The following is a 19,186-nucleotide window of genomic DNA, read 5'->3' as shown; positions in this document are numbered from 1 at the left end:
TAAGGTAACCAGATTCAATATCTTTACGTCGGACGAACGTTTAGAATAAGAAGATGTCGTAATACAGAAAACAAGCTTCCTTTCTGAATTTATTAGCTGACGAAACGTGTGGACACAATTTTGTGAGATGAATTTTGTCGTTTCTACACCAAAAGACAAGCATTCCTCGGGTAAGGAATTAATTGTTACTAAATTCAACATTTTATTGGCAAATTAAGAAGAACGAAAAGTATATTGAGTTGACTTCCATGTAATTTGTAAATTATAATAGTAGTAATAGTACTGACTACTGTGAAACTGAATGTACAGACTACAGTATTAGTAATATTGTAATCCCTTTAGGGATTTAGCCCCGAATCCCGAAAGGGATTACTAGTATTGTTGGTCGTTGGGTACCAGATTTCGTGGATAAGGACTTAGGTAAGCCATGAAATTTGATTGCCAACGAAAAGGATTATTTACTTTAAATTGTATGACAGGATCTTCAAAACCTCAATTTTAAGAATCTATCAAGTTGTGCTTTTCCCTTAATCAGGAAAGTTGATACCCACTACAGTATTTAAGGATTCCCATTACCCGTTACCGGTGGTAAGTGAGTTTACAGGCCGGGAAAGTCCTTTGGCTTTGGGAGCCTTTGGTTACCAGTGGGGAAGTCAGTTTTAACAAATAAATTTAAAATGTATTGAGGGGAGAGGGGGCACCTGAGTCTGAGAAAGGGTAAAAAGTCATACAATTGTAAAAGTTCCCATTCTAGTTTTTATTATAGTTATGCCCAGCAATATTTTTAAATAACATCCTAAATGTTTGAATGGTGGGAAATTCAAAATGGATCTTCATAGTTTTGTGTTCACATCCTCAAAAGAGGTAAAGCCCACACTCTAAGAAACAAAACTTGATAAAAAGGAAAGGGATAAAATTTATGATGAAGAGAAGAGAAATCGTTCATTTGTAGCGACATGGAAGGAAGAGTGTATATTGTAAAGAATATCCTACCATAGCTAATCATAGCAAATTTGTTATTGGGTCAACAACATGGCATAGAAACAACCTTCGGTGCCATAATGATAGTCTGCCACACAAGAACTGTGTTCCACTTGTTACCAAATCGTATGACACATATTTTGTCTTTAAAATGTTACTTTCAAAGTGGGTAAGTTCATTTCGGGATATAATAATAATAATATGAGGAAGACAATGGCCTGAAGTGTAAGCAAAGTCATAGGCAAAAGTATCAGGTTCCCTTTTCAACAAATTAGACTTCATGCCATTTATCATTTTGACATGTTTTTTTTTATCAGTTATAAGTGGGAGACGGCAAAGGGCATTCCAGATATTCATGAAATTATTGGAAGAACTGTTCGGCCTAGATTGCAAGGTTTTATCAAGATCCTTCCAACATGTAGTTTTTGGAAAAATTACATAGACATCTTTTAAACCTTTTGTCTGGAGTGCTTTTTTACTATATCTGCAGCTTGAATGTACTCAGATGTAGTGTTATGCTTTGACAAAAGATTCTCGCTCACTCATAAATACTCATAGACATTTCTCTAAAACTAAGAAATTTTTCTCATTTTAAAAAAGATGTGGGCAAAGGAAGTTGAGCTTGGACTCGGGATACTAGAAATACCGACTCCCTTAAAAGACGACTTTCATATTTTCCATTTCCTGTATGTCAAATCTGGTGGAAACCGATTTACTGTTTTCAATAGACAAGAAAGAATATTGAATTTGAAGGCTGCAAGAACAGTTAAAGTAATGTGGAAGTACATCTCTGTACATAAGATATCTGAAATGCTTCTATATGTATCATTAAAAAATTATTTGTTGTAATCAAATAAAGTTTCTGTTTCCTAGCCTCCTATTGCAATGCCACCCGATCTTTTGCCTGTTGACCTCATTTGACCTCGATAAAATTGAAGAACTTTTCCAGAATGGAAGTGAATGTGAAATTGTCTGTAACTCCCACAAGGGCTTTTCTAAAATCAAGTGTACATGCATCTCAGTGATATTTATTTCTAGAATTGATCACAGTTGATAAAAACCATTGCTCTGATTTATCCTGTTGACTGTTTCCATCTCACTGGATTGACAAAAAGCGACAATATCCTCCAAAAATAATGTTTACTGTTTTGCCTGTGTACATTGTTTCTTGATCATTATCTTTTTTATTCACCTACATCACCAATTGTGAAAACAGGTCTAGTTACCCAAAATTCTGTCCATCCATCCATTATGCCTACATTTAGTATCATGTACTCTGTGTACAATTTTGCAACTTAAATAGAATTTATCCAGTATTATTCACATTGCATTGTGTTTACATACAATGCACATACGGAAGATGTGTACCTATGATATATATGGAGAAATTGTTTATGAATTATAAATTTGTTATTAGGTGTTGAGATTACGCTGGAGTCACCACATTCTATCTATCATTTTGTCCTGCCAAACTGTTGCCACAGTTATCTCAACCCCCCTTGGATTAATTGATTTCAAATGTTGTATGTTTTGGTTGCTGCCTGATCCATTGCATTTTACTTTGAAAAGTATGCCAAAAGAGTTGGAGTATACAGGTAATTTTACTTTGCATGACAATGCATACAACTTTGTTTTATACTGTATATTTTAGCTGTCTTGCTGTCAATAGAGTACCTTACAAAGGAAGGAAAAAAGATCAAGTCTGAAGTAGGCAACAGTACTTCACTGGTTGTGGATGGGTAAGTATATTTTTACTCCTCACATCTGACCATATGATTTGTTATTGTGTAATTCAAAATTACATTGTTATTTCTGCTCTGTTTAACAATAGTCAGGGATTTGTTGATTCTTGTTTACTTGAGTCAGTTGGGATATTTTTGCATTGGCTTGTTTTGGTGTTTTTGTCAAAATGTGCATATAATTTTGGTGCATTCAGAAGATATGTGTTATACTTATACATTTTCTACACAGTGGAATAAAATTACCCTATATTATCCTAAACAGTATCTATGAATGCCAGTGATATATTTATTACTACACTTTACCTGGGAAACTTGAAGGGTCAGTTAAACTGCTATGCAGACACATATTTCAATATCAAACTTGCTTTCATCAAAATCTACTTATACACCAGTATACATTGCAGGGATTTTTTTTCATTTTTTAGCAAATTTCCGCTAATTCTAATCCAGTTTTTTGTCCCCTGCAAACGCGTTATGGTTACGATTGAATAATTTTTATGGGAGTTATGGCCCTTGGACTTCAAAAATTTCAATGAGTTTGCAGTTTTCCGCACTTTTTTTTGTAATGCTTTTATCAATTGATTTTATATCTTGTATGTTGTCTTACTATCAAAAGTTACAGATGAAGTTCGACTGTGGTTACAGTTGAACCATTTTTACGGAAGTTATTGCCCTTGGACTTAGAAAGTTTCAGTGAATTTACAGTTTTCCGCACTTTTTTTTGTAATGCTTTTACCAATTGATTTTAAATTTTGTATGTAGTCTTTCTATGAGAAGTTACCAATTAAGTTTGACTTTGATTATGGTTGAACAATTTTTATGGAAGTTATGGCCCTTGGATTTAGAAAATTTCATTGAATTTAAAGTTTTCCACATTTTTTTTTTTTTTGTGGGGACATTAGAACGCTGTTCTTTTATACAGTAATGATTCCTTTTTACTGCATATTAACTTCTGATTATGCCAATTTCTGCTTTCTTTGTTGACTTCGTAAAATCATCCCTGATATTGTATGTCTAAATTGTGGCATATGTTATAAATTTGGTGTGTTTAATTATGGCATTTTTCCAAGAGGTGCCAAATAAGCCAAAAAAAATATTGACCAAAATATCCCAAATTACAGTTAACAGATACATTTTGAATGATAACCAGATCAACATTCTGTACTCAAAAATTGTTCCTAAATGCAGATTTTTTTTCCTGGCTTAAATTTGATTATTCATATCCAGATTTTACCAAGAAGTTTCTTTTTTTGTAGTGTATATTTTGATTTTGTCAATGCCTGATTTTTTAGTTTACTTAGTAAAATCAAGTCGGATAATGAAAGAAATTCCAAAAATATCATGAGTTCCTGTTATTTTCCTGATGTTCCATTTTATATTTTTACCTTGAAAGTTGATACATGATTATCCATAATACAGATGAATTAAGACTTTACTTCACTGATTTATCATCAAACAGGCCACTTAAGTACAGACACATTTAAAATAAGACAGTCCTATGGATGATATGGTTCTAATGCACTGCAGAATTTTTCCTACTATTTATTTTACCATAAAATCTGTTAAAGCATACACCTTTTGTAGTGTAGAATTTGTTAAGTTTACACAGATTAAGTTAAATAATTTAAAGGGACTTAAAAAGTCGCTGGTGTAGTATTGTTTTTTTAGTTTATTTAGGGACTTAGCATTCTGTTTAGAGAGATTTTACTGTAACAAGTCCACCACTTATCTTTCTTCACCTCCCTTTCACAACAGTATTAGAAGTAGCAACAGTGATGAATTTACCGGTACATGTATGTCAACAGGAAAATCTCACCATTACCTTTTAGATTTATTATCACTTACCAGATTCAACAATAGACCAGTACTTACATATGTGATATACTGTCAATATAATTTATAATTTTCAGTACAACATTTACCAGCAACTATTCCATTTGCCGTTTTCTTGCAAGAAGCTTTCCTGATGTTGGTCTCTATGGTCAGTCAGCTGTTGAGAAAACTGAGGTTTGTACTCATTTTGGTATCTATGCACCTTAAGTATCCATGAAACTTGTATGGAACTTCAATTTTCTTAAACATCTACTAAAAGTCCTACCACCTAGTTCTTTCATGTCTGCCTACAAAATACTATGTTTTAGAGGTAGGGATAATTAAAAAAAAAATAGAAATTTAGAAAAAAATTAAATTGTGTATTATACATACTACATGTCTACTTTGGATGTCAGAATAAATCTGATGAAATTTATCAGGAAAATATCAAAGTACAGTACAGATTGATTGATTGATTATTTGATTGTTGTGGTTTAATACCCCAAGCAGCAGTATCTCAGCTATATTCAGGCAAAAGATACATACTGTGACTGATCACTGATATTGTTTTGTACATTTTTTAGTAAATATCTTTAATCGTTGAAGATATTTTTGTATTTTATCTGCATTTAAAGTCATAGGTATTAACTTCCTGTTTTTTTGTTTTTTTTTGCTGGAGTCTCCCGTAATTTTACCTTTTGACCCACAAAAAAAATGTCTCCCATGCAGGAGGCATCGATCTCCAGTAATTCAATTTATCAAATTTTTGTCAATTTTTGACCACCATTTTTGTTTATGTCAACAACAGAGTGTGTTGCAAAAGAGCTTTATCATCAAAACCCTTGGAACAGCTGATCGACATACAAGTCTCTCTAGAATTATTTTCATTCATATCAACATACAGCATGATTTACAATTTCAAATGGATGGTTATGTCAACATTTTACGACCTTAGGCTTAGTGGCTGAACACAACTTGCCGTTCCATGTGGCCAATTATTTTACTGACTTTGTGAGAAAAAAACATTACCTGACAATAAAATTGCAGAGAAATTTTAATGTAAAAGGACTAAATGCACCCAAATTATAAAGTAGGTTATCGTACCAAGTCTTGAGGCTACAAACATAAAGTGGTTAAAAACTGTAAACAGAAACCATTTAGTATTTGATGTGATGAAGGCAATGGTAGAGGTGCCAAAAAGTTCTTTGCTACTCTTGTTCGCATTTTTAAAGATAAAAGCAGGCCTATCAAAACCAGATTCATTGACATGCCAGTAATGAACATTGGAACAGGTCAAAATTTATTTTATGCCATACCAAGTATCAGTTCTGTGAATAAATGTATAATTCATTTTGTTGATTAATATGTATATATCATGCATTTATGGTTTTGAAAAAAATATTTAAAATCATCTTTTTTATTTTATTTATAATATTTATAACATAACAAATATGTCGATAATGTCGTTACACAAACTCACCCGCAATTTTTTGATGGATTGCAGGAGATTTCCCACAATTATGTTTGACTAGGTTACCAGGTATGTTAAAGTGTTAGAGCTTACCACTCACAATACAAGAGTGTAATAAAAAATCTCTTATAGAAAAAATGTTATTGAGAACCACTCTGAAAGTGTTAACACTACTATTTGGTGTTCAGTCATAGTATATCTCTTTCTGTACTGTAGTCTTCCCCCATTTTCCCAAGGTGGTTACAAAAGAATTTGGGTTGCAGGTTGGTTTATTGTCGAAATATTATAATCAGACAAAAAAGTGATTAAAACAGTTAATTAAATCAAGGAATTTTAATCATACTGTTTACTTAACCAGGTGGACCATTGGTTGTTATTTGCCCAAGGGAGATTATCATGTGCCAATGACTTCACTGCTGCTGTGGATTACCTTGATACTGTATTAGGACCAGTTACTTATCTTGTGGGACATAAGGTTACCATTGCTGATTTTGTTATCTGGGAAGTTCTTCAGGGTTAGTGTTGTTACCTAAAAATTCTCGCCATCTGTTTTATCAGAGAGGCGTTAGCAGTAGGTACATGCAGGGAGGTACTTGTAAATATCATGTGTCTAAAGTTTTGAATGTGACTCAAAATGTTAAAAAATAAATTATTTCTTTGTCACTTATTTATAAGAATTTGTTGTAAAATACAAATGTTTCAGTAATTTAGTCTTACATTTGAATACGATAGTAAATATTGTTATATTGAAACTGTTTTCTCATGAAATTCATTTAATAAATTTCCTTCATGTGAAAATCATGTTGACGATCTGTTTGACGGCTGTTAGGAGGCAATCACAAAAGTAAATTGCTCTGTTGCTCTTTAAATTGTTATTCTGAATAAGCATGTGTATACATGTATGTTTTCTGTACACAGGTAGCAATATATGTGCAATACATGTATATTTCCTGTACACAGGTAGCAATATATGTGCAATACATGTATATTTCCTGTACACAGGCAGCAATACATGTATATTTCCTGTACACAGGTAGCAATATATGTATGTTTCCTGTACACAGGTAGCAATATATGTGCAATACATGTATATTTCCTGTACATAGGTAGCAATATATGTGCAATACATGTATATTTCCTGTACACAGGCAGCAATACATGTATATTTCCTGTACACAGGTAGCAATATATGTATGTTTCCTGTACACAGGTAGCAATATATGTGCAATACATGTATATTTCCTGTACACAGGTAGCAGTGCTTGGCAGAAGTTGTACACCAGTAAAGATGGACCAGTAAATGTGAAGAGATATTACAAGTTTCTGTGTGAGCAGCCTGTTTTCTCCTCTGTTTTAAAGAAGATACCCAAAGTCGAAGCTAAGGGGTCAGGCAAGGAAAAGAAGGTTGAGTCATCAGTAAGTTACTTTTTTGTAGTATATCATAAAGTTTGTTTATAAGGATAGTGAACCTTTTTAAAGTAGTAGAAAAGTAATTCAGATATAGCTTCAATATTTATATGACATCGAAAAATTTGGGGTCATACAATGGTAGTGCTGTTGTTGTTATCTTGGTTAGCGTGTGGAAACTTGAATACTGGTTTGTTGATCATCATAAAATTATACAAGCTTCCAAACCACAAAAGGAAGGTTGATACATGTATTGATTTTTGGGGTTATGGCCCATCTGTTTTAGAATTAAGGGCCTAAAAGGGACCAATAACAAGCATTTCATAGACTTTAAAAAAGGGGTCAATTAAAACTCATTGTCCTCATGTCCTGACAATAACTTGACTTAATGAATTGATTGCTTTGAAATTGTATAACAAGGTGCCATACTGCCAAAGAAAATTCAAAAAAATAAATTAAGACATATTTGTCATTGTTTATCATTGAAGTAAAGATCATTATAAAAATGAGGCAGAGTCCTTTAGTAATAGCGAAACTTCTTAAAAAATGTCAGCTTTCTGATTCTTTCATAGATATACACTCAATGAAAAAACATCCTTAATTTAGGTGAAGAAAGATGAAGGCAAGTTTGTGGAGCTTCCTGGAGCTGAGATTGGTAAAGTGGTTGTTAGGTTCCCACCTGAGGCTAGTGGGTAAGTTTTCCAAGATCTTGATTGAGGTTTTATAGGTTTTTGGTTCCTTCAAGGAGGTAGACCTATGGTAAGGGAAATAACTCTTGAAGTCAGTGATATGTTTGTATCATATTCAATTTCACCAAAGCCTATCAGTCTTTCATTTGAAACAGAATGAAATCAGTCCAAGTTACTTTGATGCTTACATGAAATTGATGTAAAATGCTGAATACAAACGTTCAAATAATTTGTGAGAGTTGTGTCCCTTACCTTACGTCTACCTCCTTAAGTACCTTATGATTTAGTTTATAGTTTCACTTTTTGTAAATATCTTTTTTAGTGGCTTTAGGATTTTTAATGGCAAAAAATAAGAAAGGTTGAAACACTTGATTTACTAAATACTAAAGTAAAAAAACTATGAACTATAAAATATTTATGTACAAGAAGTGGATAAAACAATCAAATTATTGAGAGTAAATGATAAAGGATATTTGTAGAAAAAGACTGTGCTGCCCTATATAAGTATTTCATGACTGGTTTCAGATATATGGATATTGGACATGCTAAAGCAGCTTTACTAAATTTTTACTATCGAGAGATGTTTAAAGGGAAATATATTCTGAGATTTGATGACACAAATCCTGAAAGATATTCTGCTGAATATCAAAAGGTACTTGTGTGTCTAGAAACAATAAGAGCTGTTCTGAGATCAGTGTACCTTTTAGAGACAACAGTAGATTTTATAGTACTGATGTATCTATTCTTTATGACTTTATTGCATTTCTGTATGATGGTTTTGAATTAAAGAAAACTTGAAAGGATACTTGAAGAGATTATGTTTGTCAAACAATTGATCCTGGGACAGGTCATTAACCCTTTAAACATCTCTATGTAGTAGACAGTACAAAAATGTACTTAGTTCTGGTGTCAAAGAAAGAATTTGCGTGTAAAGTTCTAAATTGAAAACTATTTCACTCTATTTTACCAGTATGTGGTATGGTAAGTTTGGCATTAGTGATGTACAGAGTACAATACAGAAACCATTTGCAAAGGTCAAATGAAATGCCTTTTCTCTTTTCTTAAAGTTCCTTTTTCTTTTTTTCAGCTACCTACACATTGGTCATGCCAAAGCAGCCTTGTTAAATTACTACTATAGAGAGATGTTCAAAGGGAAGTTGATTATGAGATTTGATGACACTAACCCTGCCAAAGAGTCATCAGAATTTGAACAGGTAGGAAAATGAAGATTCAATCTAAAATTAAATACTTTTAAACAAGTTGAAGAATCATTCAGCAAAATTACTTACAAGAAACAATTATTAATGTTTGCTTGTTTTAGCTTTTACATTTATGAGATTTATTTATTACATGAAATCTTCAGTTGTCTGCATTGTCAGGATTTAAATCAGTCTCATATTTTAGGTGATATTAGAGGATGTTGCCATGCTTGGAATTAAGTACGACATATTCAGCCATACTTCAGACCACTTTGACTTAATCATGGACTTGTGTACTAAGATGATAAAGGAAGGCAAGGCCTATGTAGATGATACAGAGCCAGAACAGATGAAAAAGGAGAGAGAGGAGAGGGTCGAGTCAGCTAATAGAAGCAACAGTGGGTATTCAACTGTTAATTGTGTTGAAGAACACGAATGAAGATTTTAAGAGACGATATAAAATTTTAGTACTTCGTTAATTTGACCCTTTTCTTGTTATTGGTTGATAGCATTAATTTATGAACAGTATAATTTGCCATATTACTATGATAACTACTCTACTGACTTTGATGGAGTTAAAATAATTTCTCTTTTCAATAAATTCTTTTTTGCAAAGTTAATGGTATAATGTCATACAGTCACCCTTTTCACTTGGATTAATTGATATCACCACATTAAGTGCACAAGAACAATGATTCATATTTTGGTCTACTATTTACATGTATATGATGACATTTTATGTTTGATATTAGTCCCATGGAGCTCTTTTAGTAATATGACTTGTAAAAAGAGAGATGATGAAATTTTTGGCATAAGCACCTGTTAAACTTTAAGGTAATTCATTTTAATTTAATGCCTTTTATCAGGTGTTGAGAAGAACTTGTCTATGTGGGAGGAGATGAAGAAAGGGACAAAGCATGGACAGAAATGTTGTGTTAGAGCTAAGTTAGATATGCAGTCTGATAACGGATGTTTAAGAGATCCAACCATGTACAGATGTAAAAATGAGATCCATGTCAAGACCGGCAATAAGTACAAGTAGGTTTAAGAAAAAGGGTGGCAAATTTCTGTTTAAAAGAAAACGCTTTCTTTGAATATGACTGTATGTACTTAAAACAAGTTAACATGTATCAGTGAATTTTAACATTATATTTTGTTGTAGGAAAATGCAGAACTTGACTGAATAGATAAGGCTATTACGTGAACTTGACTGAATAGATTAGGCTATTAAGGTTAAATCATATTTTTCAGTTAAAGAGTTAATGTTTTGTTTTAAAAATATTTCCTAATCTGATGGCTATGTAAAGCCAGATGTGTTCTGATGTATATTGCAGGGTATATCCAACTTATGATTTTGCCTGTCCAATAGTAGATAGTGTTGAGGGAGTTACCCATGCTCTGAGGACCACAGAGTACCATGACAGAGATGATCAGTATTTCTGGTTCTTAGAGGCTCTTAGTAAGTCTTGTGTTTTTGAACAGAGATTTACTTCCATTAGGAATAGTTAAAAATATTGCTTCATTTGAGATAGTCAGCATGCAAGCTTTATTTGTCCTGCAACCAAATTTGGGGTGGGGCCCTCATTGTTTTATTGTGAGATTGTTTTGATATCAATGATTTGCTTATAAGATTGGAGAAGTGTTTTAATTGAAGACTTGACTGAAAAGAGGAACAGTTTTTCCATGAAATACTACTAAACTCGACAGGAAACTGTGCAAAAATTGTTATCGTGGCCATTAAATAAAATTGCAGCGTAATAGAGTTATCTTCTTTATTTGTAGATTTTATTATCTGATATTTGCAATTCATTTTTTACCTTTGAGTTTTTTATAGGCTACATTTATAATACCCCTGTTTGCTTGACTCTTGTTTATTTGAAATTTATTTTGGAAAAAGATTAATGTACATGTATAGGGTACTATTATTGTTATAATTCAATCAGTATCAATAAAAATGCAACTTCTCAGTATTTTATATCTAAATACATGTATTGTAAACATGCCTGTAAAATTTGATGATGCTACATTGTACATGTATAATAAGAATTTTAAGTTGTAAATAATGGATTTGTCTTTTAGAATTAAGGAAGCCATACATCTATGAGTACAGCAGACTTAATCTCCAGAATACAGTACTCTCTAAGAGAAAGTTGACCTGGTTTGTTAATGAGGGGATTGTTGATGGTTGGTGAGTATTTATACAAGAGTTTATTGAATTTTTTTGTGCATTCTGCAGATAAAATGTTGTGAAGTGTTAATGAGAAGTCCAAGATAGGATAATATGCAATGTCTAACAATAGATTGATAATACACAAACCTGAAAAAAAAATTAAAAAATTACATGAATCAAATTAATTGACACAAAATAATTGAAGTATGTTGCTTACAGAGAAATTTGTCTATAGATTAAACTAATTTTTCTTTTAAAAATGTTTTAATGATACATGGATCTGTAATGGCATGGATAAGAAACAAGCAAATTATGTTAACTTGTTATTTTACTTGTTAACTGAATAACACTATATACATGTGAAATGTTCATTATTTTATAATTCATTGGAAGTCCTTAGGAAAAGGCTTTTAATACTGTTAGGTTGGTGTAAAATGTGGTGCTTTCGAGGCAAAAAAGTATATATGTACATAATTTTTTGCTGCTAAAACACCGATATTAGCTTTCTGCAAAAGTTACTTTACAGTAATCTGTAATTGAAATTGGTCATACTTCCAGGGATGATCCAAGATTCCCAACAGTCAGGGGTGTATTAAGGAGAGGCATGACAGTGGAGGGACTCAAACAGTTTATTGTAGCACAGGTAAGGGTGTTAAAATGCCATTAAAATGTGATGATGTAATTTTAACTCATTTTGTCTTTTGCAAGTATTAGTTTTTTTTTTAATAATGAAAGTCAGTTTTAAGTTACTCAGCAATGCCTGCTCATGTGTATATTTGTTCTGCATTCAGTAACACCAATTTAGATAAAAGTACATGTACTATGATATCTAGTATGGGGTACCAAAACATATGGAATGTTCATATGTTATAGGGTTCATCAAGATCTGTTGTGATGATGGAATGGGACAAAATCTGGTCCGTCAACAAAAAGGTTAGTTTCAATGAATGAAATTTTAGCTTTATTGAAGTAATTCAAATATTGCCATAAATGCATATTGAATTTGACAGTATGGAAAGCAAATATGAATCATATATATTGCTAAATCAGAAAAAAACAGATTTTTTAGATACATACATTATATGCAAGGTAATTCTTGTAAAGTTGTAAGTGTTAAACTTTTTATCCCTGGATTATTTATAGTGAATGTCATTTGATTTTGATAGATCATGTAATGATAGAAGCCTTATATTGATATTTATATATGTCAAATTTGTATGTTAATTTTAGCTTTATTTAATGTTATCTAGGTTATAGATCCAATTATACCAAGGTACACAGCTCTTCTGAAGGATGATGTTATTCCTGTTTCTGTCAAAGGAGTGGAGGAAGGTGTAAAACAAGTTCCTAAACATCCAAAGGTAGGGTATAGTATCAATTAAGTCAAAGAGAGACCATTTTTTATACCGTGGCAGCAATTTTATTTTTGAGTGTATATATTTCTTGTTTATAGGAAATGGGTCAAAGGAAGAGAGTTTTATATCCCGTGGTTGTAGGTTGTAAATAAGTCACCAACCATGGAGTTGTTGTGACTTATTGTTTTTACTCTGTTTTTTTTTATTATTAGTAATATACTCCATTTTTTATTCTTTTCTTAATTTTGATAGTTTTTATACAAACCAGGTTAAAGGGAGAAAATTTGATACCATGTTGTAGTAATTTTGTACTTTATGTAAAACTTTTGAGGCAGACATGAGTTAGATCATTGAATTGTGTTGATAGCATTAGACAACTGTAGTAGTTTTCAATGTTTATATAATTGCTTTCTCTGTAGAAATTTAAATTTTGATGCAGTAATGTTCATTCAAAACAATGCTACACTATGTATAAACAGTGTTCCATCTTTATACACAATTCTTTTAAAAGAAGTAGTATGGGGTGCATTGTTTGTATGCCAACTGTCAAATGTTTTGTTTGCTCATCCATTTATTTAGCTGTTCCTTTGTCAAAATCGTTATTATACCCCCCAATGCAAAGTGTGGGTATATAGTGATAGAAGTGTTTAATTGTTTTTCCAAACTTTCAATTTTGAGTTGTCGGTCTTTTAACACAGAAATAAATGGGAGGGGCATATCATGTGCTTAAGTGTAAATGATTATTTGTATCTCAAATTTGGAATAAGATCATATAAAAGAAAATGTATAAAGTTTGAAGAAATGAACTTTTCAAATTTGAAAGAGTAGTAATACAATAACTTACTTAATTGATTATTAATGTGGGATGTGATTTTTCTGTGCATTCACAGATTTCTGCTTCATGAAATTATGATTTATTATCTAAGTATATGTTTCAGTCTGATTTTGCCTTCCACTTCCTTGTTCATATAAAATTGACTATTTTCAGAACTCTGAGATTGGTGAGAAGGATACTTGGTATGGTCCAACAGTTTACATTGAGGGTGCTGATGCTGACTTGATCTCTGAAGGAGAAACTGTGACTTTTGTTAACTGGGGAAATATCAACATCACTAAAGTTATCAAGTATGTTGCTTTAACTTTTTAAGCTTTTATGTAGGGTTTTTGAATGGAAATGTGAGTTTGTTTTAGGCTGAGTTGAGTTTCAGCTTACTTATTTATATACACAAGTCTAATAAAAAAAATTGATGTAACATTGCATTTTACCAGATAACATTATAAAATTTCAGAGTATCAATTACCGTACTTAATTGTCAGCAGATGGTTCTTTTTAGGAATTGAATTGCCATTTCACAGATTTATTTGACAGTTGAATGGTGATATATATATTTTATTTGAAGATTTATTGTAGTCTATCTTAATTGTTTAGTTGAGAAAATTGTTTTCTGGATTTACATCTCACTGTTAAATCAGCACTTCTGAATTCTTAAATACAGTTCAGATATCTTCTAAATGAAAACGGAAGTAGTTGGTGATGATTATAAGAACTTTCAATTATATTCTTTGATTCTGTAACTTTTAGTTTCAAAGAAATAAACTCACACTGAAAATGGTAGATACATGGAACAACAAATAAAGTAAAATAAATATTTAGAATTAAGTTTCCTTCTATTTCAAAATAGTGATTAGTATCAACTTGTAAAATGTCTAAGTTGATGATTGAATTTACAGGGAAAAAGGCAAAGTAAAGTCTATGGAGGCTGTGACAAATCTGGATAATAAGGTAACGATATGATTAGAAAATTTAATAATGCTTTATTTTTTTAATTAATATTCAATAAATTGTATTTGTATCAGAATATGTTCATTAAATTTTGTGTCAAAGTGTTGTGATATACCCTTTCCTGACACGTCACTTTATACATAAAAACTAAATAAGATTTATTTCTTGATATAGTATTTCACAGTAAAAGTGCTTAAATCAGGGTTTTGTTTAGACATGTTTCACTTTCACTATATTACTACTTTATTTTTTACCCAGGATTACAAGAAGACTCAGAAGATCACCTGGTTAGCTAAGACTGACAAGGCACCCTTCATACCATGTGTCTGTGTACAGTATGATCATATCATCACCAAACCAATCCTTGGCAAAGAGGAAGATTTTAAACAATATGTCAATAGAGACTCAAAGGTAAAAGGAGGTTTTTTTAACATAACTAGTTCATAAATTTCAAATACGAAATTAGAAATTTCTTACTCTGAAGTGTCATTAGAATTTATAATAGTTGTTCATAAGGCTTTGATTTTTAGTGACAAAAAGTAACTCAAACAAATTTGAAATGTTAAATGGGAGTTTTTTTTGTTGTTGCAGCAAGATATAGTTATGTTAGGAGATCCATGTCTGAAAGATCTTAAGAAAGGAGACATTATCCAGCTGCAGAGGAGAGGATATTATATATGTGACCAGCCATATGAATCTGTCAGGTACACTCATTTTTAGCTCACCCAGCCAAAGGCCATGTGAGCTAGTGCCAACACTTGGCATCCATCATCATCCATCGTCGTCTTTAACAATTATAAAAAACTCTTCTCCTCTGAAACTACTTGGCTAATTAGAACCAAACTTGGTATTAATATTCCTTGGGGTATCCTGCATAGAACTGATGTGGGGATTTTTGATTCGTCGAAAAACATGGCCACCGTTACTAAAAATAGAACATAAGGGTCAGACAGTAGTTTTGCACAAATATCTCCTAAACCGTTGGGTTTAAGTAAATTCTGATGTGGATAAAAGTGTTCAGCATGATGAAATCTATCTCTGGTCAAATTTTGGTTTTAATTCCTTACACCATGTTGGAGTTATTGCCCTTTTTCAACGATTTTTGCTATTTTTAATATAATTTTTTTTTTTTAATCTTCTCCTCTGACACTACATGACCAATTGAAACCAAACTTGGTATGAATGTTTCTTGGGATATCCTGTATAGAACTGATGTGGGGATTTTTGATTAGTCGAAAACATGGCCGCTATTACTGAAAACAGAACATAGGGGTCAGACAGCAGATTTTTCCATATATCTCCAAAACCGTTAGGTATAGCTAAATTCTGACACGGATAAAAGTGTTCAGCATGATGAGATTTATCTCTGGTCAAATTTTGGTTTTAAAATGTTGAGTCATGTTGGAGATATTGCCCTTTTTCAACAATTTTTGCTATTTTTAATGTTATTTCTTTCAAAAATCTTCTCCTCTGACATTATTTGATCAATTGAAACCAAACTTGGTACAAATGTTTCTTGGTGTATTCTGCATAGAACTTAAGTGGGGATTTTTGATCTGTCAAAAAACATGACAGCCATTACTAAAAATAGAACATAGGAGTCATACATTAGTTTTTCACATATATATCTAAAACCATTTGGTTTGGCCAAATTTTTTCAATAGCTGAAATGATCCATGTTATTAGGACTACAAGTCTTCAGGGATTAAAGTTGTCAGATGACTCCTTGTTAGAGTTATTGCCCTTGAAAGGGGAAAAATGTCTATTTTCTTTAACAGTTTTCTGTCAATATCTTGAAAATTATGATAGATTAAAACAAACTTTCAGTTGTTGAAAAGATCTTATGATAAGTCCTACCAAAGACTTCTTGAGTCAAAATTGTTAGACAACTTCTTGTTAAAGTTATTGCCTTTGAAAGGCAAAATTGAACCAGGTGAGCGATTCGGGCTTCTGGGAGCCTCTTTTTTTTCAGTATAGCCCACCACACCTCCTCCCAATTTTTGTATATTTTTATAATAACTCCTTCATAACAGTTCTATTTCATTTGAAATTTTGTATGTAATGAAAAAAAATGGAACTTAAGGGTTTATTTGTAATAGTAGTCCGTGTGGAAAGGGAATATACATTTTAAGTACTAGTCCATAAAAAATTCAGACTTTGTCCATATTTACGTGATTCATGATGAAGAAAAACCCACCACTTTTTCAATTTACATATGCTATATTTTACGTAACAGTTGTCCTTCCCATATTCAGATCTGTACTTCTTAGAAATTTATCTCCCTCTAAAATCAGCCAAATCAAACATTATTGTCTGAATATAGCTGAAATATTGCTGCTCGGACGTTAAACCCCAACAAACAAACAATCAAACAAAATCAAGAATGCTAAATCTTGCAAAAAGTTTGCAAAGTGCTAATTTCATGTACAATGTATTTAAATTATATCTCCAAAGCACAACATCAAAATGAAAAACAACAACTGGTTGTTTACTATGTGGTCTGTAAATGATTTTGAATAGGAAATAAAAGTGAATTCGGTGGGTTTTTGACATGCATGAATCACCTCCTGTCTGATTTTTAAAAAGACTGCTACTTAAGAGCTGGCTCACAGCAATGGTTGAATATACTGAAATAATTGAAGGTAATGACAGAATATATTTTTTCTGTAAATCAACAGATTAAAAACTATAAAATTGTGGTCTATAACATCAGTTGTTAATTGGTCTTCTGATATGGTTTAATGCTAAATTTTTGCTTTTTAAATAATTTTGTCTGATGTCTTGATACTATTTTCTTTGCCTTATTCAAGAAATTAGTTGTTTTTTTAGTGTATTCTCTGGTAAGAGTGGTCCATGTGTATTATTGAATATCCCTGATGGTCATCAGAAGGACATGCCAACAGCTGGATCTAAGCACAAACATGAGGGAAGCTCAAAGGAGGTGCGTCCTTTAAGATAAAGTTCAGTCTTCAGTTTCATGATTATGATCAATCTGCTCTAGACTTCCCACATATAATCACCCGGAACAATTAAAGTTTAGGTCTGGAAAAGTTTATGTTCTATTTTCCCTTTAGAAGCTCAAAAATTTTCCATTTCTTAATGGATCATTGCAAGTTTTCTTGTGGAAACGTAAAATTTTATAAATCCTAGGACACTATGTAATTCTTACTAATAATACATTAATATTTGCCTGAAACTTTTACGTAAATGAACATCAAGTATCTGTATTTTAGGCCTGAATGTATTCAATTTATAATTTGACGCTTTTTTAGACAGCTGCATTATAGTAAACATTTGTCTGTTATAACTGAGCAAAAAAGGCATTCATACAAATAGTAAAAAGAGTTTAAGGACTTTTGCTGCAATAATTTTGGGATGCATTATTTGTTGTGTGTTTAAAAATATTGCATTGCAGAATAATAGATTTTTAAGCATAAAAAAGGGAAAGCAGGTTTATCATGTTCTACAACAGTGCCATTAGATCTTTTTAACACTTGTCTAGGATACAGTATAAACCACCAAAACAGGCAGAATGTTTTAAGTAAAAAAATATACAATGAAGATAATTTACTGTATTTTGTAGAAAGCCCAGAGTAAGAAAGGTAAAGCTGCAGAGAAGTCTCCACAGGAAGAAACAGCTCCATCTGTTGGAGGAGGAAATGTTGTGGATCTGTTCAACAGGGTCAAAGCTCAAGGTGAAAGGGTCAAGAAACTTAAAACTGAAAATGCTAAAAAGGTAAGTTGAGATCCTTAGAGAAAGCAGGTGAAAAAACGTTAATTTGGGAAACATTTTGCAAGGATGGTATTAGGTCACTGTTTTGGAAAATCTTGTCATCTCAATATGATAATGCGTCTTTATACATAAATGCCTAAACTTGTTTGTATGTAGATAACTAAGCTTAAAAATGGTAGATGATATATATTATTGACTTGCTCAAACTGTCTGCCATGTTTCTGAAACAAGATTGCACGAAAAATGTTTTTATAAACCTATATTTATTCTTCATAATTAATACAATGAAAGTTGACCATAATTATGCAATTTGAAAAATAATTGATCTCTGACATTTAACATATCTTTAACCTGAACACAAACACTACATGATGAGACTATATAGAATCAACTGTTTAATGGTAGTAAGTAATAATCCTTTTTTCAGATTTAATGTTTAAAGTATTTTCTTCTAATATTTTTCAGGATTTGATTGGCACAGAAGTTAAGATTCTCCTTGCATTGAAGAATGAGTACAAATCAGTTGCTGGTAAGGATTGGAAGCCTGATGATCAGCCACCGGTTGTACAGCCTGCTGCTACCAGTTCTGCTGGCATGGATGCAGTTAAATTGAATGAACAAATAGGGGAACAGGGGAACAAAGTCAGAGATCTAAAGAGTGCTAAGGCTGCAAAGGTATAGTCACTATTAGATGTGACTTGATGTCAAATGGGAATATTAAACTATCTATAAAATACAAAATATTCTCCCTTTCTAAACCAGTGATTCAAAATCCACTTTTGCATTTAGTGGTGATAAAATTTCTGTGTGATATATCCCACCATTCTACATTTTACAAGTTTCT

At 31.9% G+C, this 19,186-nt stretch overlaps 1 protein-coding gene across 1 annotated transcript in view; it reads left to right on the top strand.

The window, feature by feature from the left end:
• Nucleotides 1-11: 11 nt before the first annotated feature.
• LOC148624945 (bifunctional glutamate/proline--tRNA ligase-like) overlaps nucleotides 12-19,186 on the top strand; it is a 34,875-nt gene continuing 15,700 nt past the window's right edge. Inside the window, exons 1-21 of the mRNA XM_088568095.1 lie at nucleotides 12-170; nucleotides 2,633-2,720; nucleotides 4,634-4,730; nucleotides 6,365-6,521; nucleotides 7,259-7,422; nucleotides 8,020-8,105; nucleotides 9,190-9,316; nucleotides 9,507-9,699; nucleotides 10,168-10,339; nucleotides 10,636-10,760; nucleotides 11,381-11,489; nucleotides 12,030-12,114; nucleotides 12,345-12,404; nucleotides 12,722-12,832; nucleotides 13,815-13,951; nucleotides 14,558-14,609; nucleotides 14,868-15,020; nucleotides 15,201-15,313; nucleotides 17,439-17,550; nucleotides 18,193-18,345; nucleotides 18,808-19,017. Of these exons, the coding sequence (XP_088424221.1) occupies nucleotides 128-170; nucleotides 2,633-2,720; nucleotides 4,634-4,730; nucleotides 6,365-6,521; nucleotides 7,259-7,422; nucleotides 8,020-8,105; nucleotides 9,190-9,316; nucleotides 9,507-9,699; nucleotides 10,168-10,339; nucleotides 10,636-10,760; nucleotides 11,381-11,489; nucleotides 12,030-12,114; nucleotides 12,345-12,404; nucleotides 12,722-12,832; nucleotides 13,815-13,951; nucleotides 14,558-14,609; nucleotides 14,868-15,020; nucleotides 15,201-15,313; nucleotides 17,439-17,550; nucleotides 18,193-18,345; nucleotides 18,808-19,017 (2,547 nt within the window). The 5' untranslated portion in view covers nucleotides 12-127. The remainder of the gene's footprint in view (nucleotides 171-2,632; nucleotides 2,721-4,633; nucleotides 4,731-6,364; nucleotides 6,522-7,258; nucleotides 7,423-8,019; nucleotides 8,106-9,189; nucleotides 9,317-9,506; nucleotides 9,700-10,167; nucleotides 10,340-10,635; nucleotides 10,761-11,380; nucleotides 11,490-12,029; nucleotides 12,115-12,344; nucleotides 12,405-12,721; nucleotides 12,833-13,814; nucleotides 13,952-14,557; nucleotides 14,610-14,867; nucleotides 15,021-15,200; nucleotides 15,314-17,438; nucleotides 17,551-18,192; nucleotides 18,346-18,807; nucleotides 19,018-19,186) is intronic.

Source organism: Perna viridis, chromosome 2, assembly GCF_037379345.1.
Source record: "Perna viridis isolate PV_CMFRI_1.1 ecotype Kerala chromosome 2, ASM3737934v1, whole genome shotgun sequence".
Taxonomy (NCBI): domain Eukaryota; kingdom Metazoa; phylum Mollusca; class Bivalvia; order Mytilida; family Mytilidae; genus Perna; species Perna viridis.
This window is presented reverse-complemented; position numbering and strand designations above follow the sequence as displayed.